The sequence below is a fragment of the Wasmannia auropunctata genome, unplaced genomic scaffold, assembly GCF_000956235.1.
Source record: "Wasmannia auropunctata unplaced genomic scaffold, wasmannia.A_1.0 LD335737.1, whole genome shotgun sequence".
Lineage (NCBI taxonomy): Eukaryota > Metazoa > Arthropoda > Insecta > Hymenoptera > Formicidae > Wasmannia > Wasmannia auropunctata.
Genome location: NW_012027153.1, coordinates 1,100,028 through 1,108,332, shown reverse-complemented (window position 1 = coordinate 1,108,332; position 8,305 = coordinate 1,100,028). Strand labels below are relative to the sequence as shown.

Below are 8,305 nucleotides of genomic sequence, written 5' to 3'. Positions count from 1 at the left end.
ATGCTGGCATGCTGGTCACCAATATTTGACACTTCAACTTTCAACGGTACTGCGCTGATCACCGGTGATCGGCGCCGCGGCGCTGATTGGCGCTAACAAACTTTAAAAATGTATAAAACTCGTACGTACTGTGCATAATAAGTTTGTATAATTCAATTATATTTATAATATTTTCGAAATATTTATCTAAAAGTGAAAATTCTCTCTCTATTCCGGCGTTGTCAGAGAAATAAACGAATAAATTCGACATTCAACATGCTAATCAAAGTTTTGCATAAAAGTTTTCTATGCGTTAGAATGAAAGAGTATATTTTGATTTTATTAGAAAGACTTATATTATTAACTTATAGAAAACTTTTATAGGTTATTATGAAAAGAATATTTAAAGATTAAAACAAGTAAAAATTAATTGAAGTACTTACGTTAGTGAAGCATTTCACTACTTTAAAAGGATTTTGTGTACATTTTAAGAAATCTCCACAGGTTGTTAATAAATTCATTTGCAGATCATTTATTGCACCGATCACGTTATCAACGTCTGCACTATGCGAACCTGTTACGTTCAAAACGCAGGTATCAAAACTCTGTATCAATTTCTCGACACCTTTTTGTCCTTCCTCGAACACGTTAACGCATGCCTTAGAAGGCCCAAAAGCCCGTTTTGGGGATTTTTCAAGTCCATTTTTTATCTGATAATATAAATTTTTAAAAATTAGCAATACATTTAACTTTGAAGTATAACCATCAAAATTTTTTTAATAAAATTTAATTTTCTTAGAACATAATGTGAATCAATCGTATTGGAGAATTTTAGAGTAAATAAATCAAAATATATTGCTTAGAATTTTATTTATAAGACCAATGATTAAATAGATTTAATACTTTGTGTGAAAAAAATTTACTTTCATGTTAATTTTATTACAAAATCGTGTAATATTATATAATAATTATAGACACATAATTATTTCTTTGTATTTCTACTGTTGTTTTATGAATATGATTTGTTTGTAATATCTAAATTTATTAACTTTGATACACGAATAAATTTTTTCGTATTATTTTTGCCCTTTTTAATGCATAATCGATCAATTATTTGAAATTAATATGATTTATTATAAACATTGTTGAATAAAAAACGAGCATATTATTACAAATGTAATTTGACAAAATATTTGTTGTATAAAATATAATATTTTTGCTTCGCGATATAAATTGAAATAAAACTGTTTATTTTTAAATATAAAATGATATAGTATGCGGTCTACTTGACGCTACAAATTATTCGAAACATTTGATTGACTAATCAGAAGAAAGAATGTTACTAATTGACCAATCAAAGAATCCTTCAAAGCATTTTTCGATTTGTAGCATCAAGTGACCACAGCCATAAAAACGTAACTTGTTTATACGATTATATATATATATATAGGTATATATATATATATATATATATATGTTAAAAATGTGTTTAAAAAATTTAAATTAAATCTTACGCCTTCCATCATTTCCTTTCCATGATTTTGAAGTTTATCTCCCATTTCTTTCATGTTTTCAAGCGCACCAGACATTCCGTTTTGAGCATTACCCAATAAAGAACCTAGATCCTGTTTCTCAAAAAGTCTAGCTTCTGCTGTTTGAAAAACCTAGAATTAAATAAACCGACACATAAAATATGTAATATATGCAATATTATTTCAAATAATGGAGAGACAAAAGAACACTTTCACTTGCAATATCATTTTGTACATAAATTATAAAATAAATATTATTAAATAAAATTTTCACAAACTTTTACAAATTTTAAACGTTAAATTTTTATCCAAACAACTATTTTAGATTTAAGAATCGAGAAACTTACGCAAACAGCTGCGATGATGCAACTTATGATGGTAATTTTCGTCATTGTTGTTGTCCTAACTTTGGCGTATTACTTCTTGAGACTTCGAGAATAATACTTCTCTTTTTAAACTAAAACCCGCGTTTATATAAGATATTCGCCTCCAACTTTTAGAAGGTATCGTTGCGATATGCAAATTAACTTGTCAAACTGCGAGTACTTACATCAATATGCAATTACTCTAATTAACCAAGATAAAAAATAGTAGTAACAAACAAAATACATTACTCAAAAGAGAACTTTATAATTTATTTTTATGATATATTACTACACAGATACATGTTTCATCTAATATGCTTATAATAATAATTTAGATACCTCGCATATATGGTATGAATATTCTCTAAATCTGAATCAGTGAGTAGTCACTGATTATCAATGGTTATTCATTGAATGAATCAGTTTTAAGTATGAAATTCAACTTCATTGACTTTCGAATATCACTAATATATAAGTGAATAATCGTATCATTCACAATCATTCTATAATCATTCACAAATCAGTGGACTTCGCTGTTCTTGCTAATTGCACAGCGGCTCTGTTTCACTTATTTATTAGCAATGCAACATTTGTAGCGTTAAGTTAGATTATGTTATAGTTACTGACTCAATCAGTGATTGTCAGAGATTTTTTACTAATTCAGATTTAGAGAGTACGTAACTATATTAAAACAGTTCATTTTGCTGTGTAATAATGGGATACATGAATTTTTGAAAATTTTGGACTGCAGCTTCTTACAAAAAATATATGATTAATAATATTTAATCAAATAAGTGCTATTTCCATTTTTTTGTTATTTGCTTTACAAATATTGTAGGCTATAAAATTGCTAACTTGTTGTTAGTATAATTTTGCTAATGTTGCGAAAGTTAACTGGAAATGAAACTTACATATTAAAAAAAAATTCTTTTAACTGTTAGATTAGAATTGAAAAAACTTTCTATATTATATAACACATTCAGAGTGTATGTATAATGTGTATAAGATATCCAAAGATTTGTATACTACCCTAGATCGCTAACTTACGTAGTGAGGGTGAGACAAATTGAAGTCTGGATAGGATATGCCGCCATTTGTGGAAAAATCACAGTGCATTCTTTTATGACATATAAAATAAATATATGAAACATAATTATCTTTAAATTTGTCACATAATTTGACTGTTACGTAATAAAAAGTTATTAATAAAAATAAAATTAGATAGAATAATTAAAATACATTTTCAAATATATAGATTATAGAATATCAATAGAAATCTGATGCTACACTTACGTGAAAAAACATGATTCTGATTGTCGAATATTGTTATAATATTTTACACAGCAATTTTGTGGCATTTTAAAAATTCTTTAATATATTTTTAACAAATATGTCTTTAATATATCTTTCTTTACACTGTTAAACCCGTTTCTTAAAATACACAATATAACACTAATGACTTATGACATTGACATGTGACAATATGATACGATGTAAATATATGAAACCTAAGTGTTGAGTAAGGAAGTGTCGGTCATTTGCAATGCGGATAATATTAATTGGTTACTTCATCCTCCACTACCTAAATTAGCGAAATTAGTGTAGTATAGAAATCTGTGAATATATCTGCGTATTTATTATATTACTATGTGTGTGTGTGTGTGTGTGTGTGTGTGTATGCGTGCGCGTGCGTGTGCGTGTGTGTGTGTGTGTGTGTGTGTATAAAAGTATATATGATACTATTATTGTAATATAGTTAAAACAAAGTTATACCTATTACTCAATAATTGATTTATAATTTAAATGGTCGCAAAATACTTATGCTTTGGACACATTGTTCCAAGTTTTGCACGAATTTGTCAAGATTCTGAACGGCTTCGTCAAATGTCGAATCAAAGCACGCTTTCACATTGGGGAACAATTCGATAAGCGAAAATATCAAGGGCACTATTTTTTTAATTTGAAGATTTAGTTTAGAAATGTCGTTCAAAACCTGAAAAAAGTTAAAGTTCTCTTAAAAAATTTTTTAAAAATTATTTGTATTGTGACAGAGGAGGGACGCTGCTCCGCGGTAGCGGAACGACCATGTCACAACTCCCCCACGCCATGCCGTTTCGCTGCCGCGGGGCAACTCTCCCGTCACGGTGTATTATAATTGATAATTTAACACATTGAATGCCATGCTGGTTACCAATTCCGGCACTTGAACTTTCAACGGTGCTGCGCTGATTACTGGTGACTGGTCACCGTGGCGCCGATCGGCGCTAACAAACTTCAAAAATAAAATTCTTAGAATTACAAAATAACATTTGTAATTCTAAATATGATTACATTAAAGCAATAGTTTAAAATAATAAACGTATTATACATAAATTCAATTATATTTATAATATTTTATCAAAATATTTGTTTAAAAGTGAAAATTCTACGCCTGTCAGAGAACAAACGAATAAGTTCGACATACATTCAATGTTTTATGACATTAATATTCTTTCACACATAAATATTCTGTTTTAACCTTTACAATTATAAATCTCTAATAATTTGTTTATAGAAATATTAGTATTACATACTAATATATGTATTTTTTCATTACGTTTTTTGATATATTAAAGATATGTTCACCAACTTTGGATATAATTTAGTTATCGTATCGTTGTAAAGTACGAATCTATAGAAACCAATTCTATAGAAATTCTGAGCAGCTTCGACGAACTGCTTTGATCGGGTTAGACCCGCCGCGTAACATCTCGAGTTCGCGATAATAACGGGAGTACGATTTAACTTGGTTAAAGTGCAATTACTCAGCGGTTAACCCGAACTACTCCCTCATCTCTGTTTACTGTGTACTCAAGAAATCAGTAGCTGAGTTTAGTCACCATGCTCAGAAATCGTGCGCGACGGTTTGTGCATGCATTAATTAATTGACTTCCCGACTACGAGGCATTTCCACCGAAATTATAAGACCATGGTAACGACGAATACTGGCTATGAGAAAGCATTTAACAGAAATATGATCTAAATTCTTGCAATTTAATTTATATTACTATAAGTAAAAGTTAATATGCAAATAATACAAATAAATGAAAAGCGCTTTATTCGGTCAGAGCTGAATCTTAGTGCTTAATAATATTTTCAAGGTAAATTTATATCCGTTATATTTTAAATCTAAGAGTCTTATACATTATTGAGTTAAATTTATATCCATTTTCCAATTCTTCAAATTGCGCCAAACACAATCGATAATTATTTAGTTAGATTATCAATTTATTTTGTAATATTATTATGTCAGATTTACAAGATCGACTGTGTTTAGCAGTTTGAAGAACTGGAAAATGTACATAAATTTACATAGAAAATATTATTAAAGTTCTGTTCTTACCGAAAAAGACGTTTTCATTTATTTGTATTAATTTATGTTAATTATATATAATATTTATTAATTTACACAAATATATAATAATTTCTATAGAGTTTCTATATAATTACATAGAATATTTTAATTAATTTATATATTATTTTATATAATGCAGTTTTAATTTATGTTAATTATATATTTTTGGCGCAAAATTAAATTGTAGATAAGTAATTAAATTTTTATCCGGCATTTGCTAAATGGTTATAAATTTGCATGATTATAACTGTAATTACAGAGACTTTTTCAGAATTTATTACTTTGTATCTCGGTCATTAAATTTTATTTATCTAGTAAAATGATTAAAAATATAATTATTTTCAAAAAAACAATAGAGAATATATAATATTTATAAATACTAGTACTACAGACGCGCGCTATTTAACTGCACTTTTACTTTTTACTATAATTGACTATAATTATACATCAATCTCAATACATACAACTGTCAAAAGTCAATGTAATGACAGCCACTCACGAAGTTATAGCGCAGCGAGAGAACCAATCAGCGTCGCGGAAAAGAGTCAACAATAACTTCGAGAACAACGATACATTTCGAGTTCGAACATGCCTTTTTTTAGATAGAGAAAAGAAACATATCAAAGCGCGTGTATCGCGCACACTATTTATTCACTATCCCTGAAACGTAACACAAAAACACATACACACGCACGCACGCACGCACGCACGTACACACAAATACAAATATCATATTAAATATCTCATTATTTTATATATCTCTTATATACATCTCATGTCCTATCTAAAAAAAGGCAATTAAGTCAATAATTCCCATTTCTCGTCTTACTTTTTTCTTTCAGGTATCAGTTTTTGTTTAACAAAATATTATAATATTGTTAACAATATTTTTTGTAATCAAGAGATATGTCGAAACATGTTTTTACAATGATTAAGAGAAAAAGGAATTAAAGGAATGAAATAGTGATAGAAGAAAAGAAAGAAAAGTAACAGAAACGAAGAGAATTAAATTCATTGGTCTTTTATAAAATATTACATACATATCGCTTTACCTTCGTGTGTTACATACGTAATTGTCAGATGCTGTATCTAATTATTTGCTATGATAATTAGACACAGTATCTGACAATTATGTATGTAACACACGAAGGTAAAATGACACGTATGTAATACTTTACAAAAGATTGAAGAGGACTTGATGTAAAGCCGAAACGATCTTCTGATAGCATTGAGTGAACGTTATTTAGTTTCGAATAATCTGTGATAATTTTTTCTCAATTCATTTAAAACCGACTTTTTCCAGTATTCGAAATTTGTTTGGAGAGGCAATCGCAACGTGGCCAATTGCAATGCGTGGGTAATCGCAACGCATGGACAATCGCAAACGCGTGGGCAAAAGCAACTCGTGGGCAATCGCAACGTGTGGCTAAAAGCAACGCTTAAACAAAAGTAACGCGTAGGCAGAAAAAAGCAAGTTAAATCAACTCGAAATGTATCGTTGTTCTCGAAGTTATTGATAACTTTTTTCCGTGACACTGATTGGTTCTCCCGCTGCGCTAACTTCGTGAGCGGCTGTCAGTGCATTAATTTTTGACAGTTGTATGTATTGAGGTTGATGTATAATTACTACAGAAATCTGATGCTACACTTACGTGAAAAAATGTAAAACTGATTCTGATCGCCGAATATTATTACAATATTTTACACGACAATTTTATGGCATTTTAAAAACTCTATATATTTTTAACAAATATGTCTTTAATATATCTTTTTTACACTATTAAATCTGTTTCTTAAAATACACAATATAACACTAATTACTTATAACATGTGACATTGACATGTGACAATAATATGACACGATGTAAATATATGAAACATATGAGTGTTGCGCGGAAGTGTCGGCCAATGCGGATAATACTAATTGATTACTTCGCCCCTACTACCTAAGTTAGCGATCTAGTATAGTATAGAAATCTGTGCTGTCATGTCTCTTGATATTAAGTAATACGAAAATGTATTTTACATATATTGTACTAAATATAATATATATTTACGCATACCTTTTTCCATAGAATAAATAGTAAAATTATATAATTTCTTAAAATCAATCTCTATCAATATAATGAATAAATAATCAAGTCTAAGAAAATCTTGCGCATAAGGATTAAATTATGTATTTTGACTTTTCAATATTTGTGTACGACGCGACGTTTTGAATGTATTAACTTCTTTATTCAGAGATAACAAAAGTGAAACCAGGTCAAGCGTGCAAAGCACAAAGACAGCCATTTCAAAATCAGCACTGCATCGTTGGCACTTCAACGCTCGCGGAAGTTGGAGCTTCAGAAAGTTGGTATGTACTAGGTGTATGTACGATGTGCCGGGTGTACGGAATGCGCTCATCTTTATTAATACGAGGGTGGACCGGCGAGAGAGTTTTAAGTTGGCCTACCCGGAGTAGCTCAGCCAATATTTACGTTTCATTTTGTTGAAGCTCCGCGTCCACAGCCGTTCTCATTCGAGGTTTGATGAAAATGCGTGGCAACGTTACAACATCACGGATGGTCATTCCTCGTATGGTTCTGCCTTGTTTGATCAGCATCATTCTCTAAATTTGCACTTTGCGTTTGCCGGATTAAATCTTACTCTGTTTAATTATTTACAATTTTGCGTTATCGTCGCAACAGATCTGTAATATCACTCTATTGTCTGCTTGCCGTGATGTACATATGTTAGAGACTTAATAATAAATGTAAGCGGTTGCGAAGAAATTTCATCCTTACTCTCTGGTAATAATGTATACATCCCTTGTCTGGGAGAGCAATTAGTATAAGACAGATTTAATAACATGACCCTTAAAATTTCCCTTGATTATCGCAGACTCTAATTTACGCTTTGTATATACTCCTAAAATTTAAGGTATACATTTCGGGGTTATACACAATTTCTGTATTCGTTATAACTTTATAAGCATTTGATACAAAATGTTTAACATTATTATATATAATAGAGACATTAAAATCTTTCTTATA

General features: G+C 29.8%; 2 protein-coding genes across 2 annotated transcripts in view; one reads left to right on the top strand and one right to left on the bottom strand.

Annotated features, from left to right (window-relative positions):
* The window catches only part of LOC105456215, a 10,707-nt gene extending 8,720 nt beyond the window's left edge, over positions 1–1,987 (bottom strand). Inside the window, exons 1-3 of the mRNA XM_011700097.1 lie at positions 1,859–1,987; positions 1,494–1,643; positions 423–689 (exon numbers count right to left, since the gene is read on the bottom strand). Coding sequence (XP_011698399.1) covers positions 423–689; positions 1,494–1,643; positions 1,859–1,903 — 462 coding nt within the window. The 5' untranslated portion in view covers positions 1,904–1,987. The remainder of the gene's footprint in view (positions 1–422; positions 690–1,493; positions 1,644–1,858) is intronic.
* Positions 1,988–7,237: 5,250 nt separating this feature from the next.
* On the top strand, positions 7,238–8,070 carry LOC105456206. Its single transcript, XM_011700078.1, has 3 exons — positions 7,238–7,274; positions 7,512–7,626; positions 7,768–8,070. The coding sequence occupies exons 1-3, from the start codon at positions 7,258–7,260 to the stop codon at positions 7,966–7,968; spliced, it is 333 nt and encodes a 110-aa protein (XP_011698380.1). The 5' UTR covers positions 7,238–7,257; the 3' UTR covers positions 7,969–8,070.
* Positions 8,071–8,305: the final 235 nt, after the last annotated feature.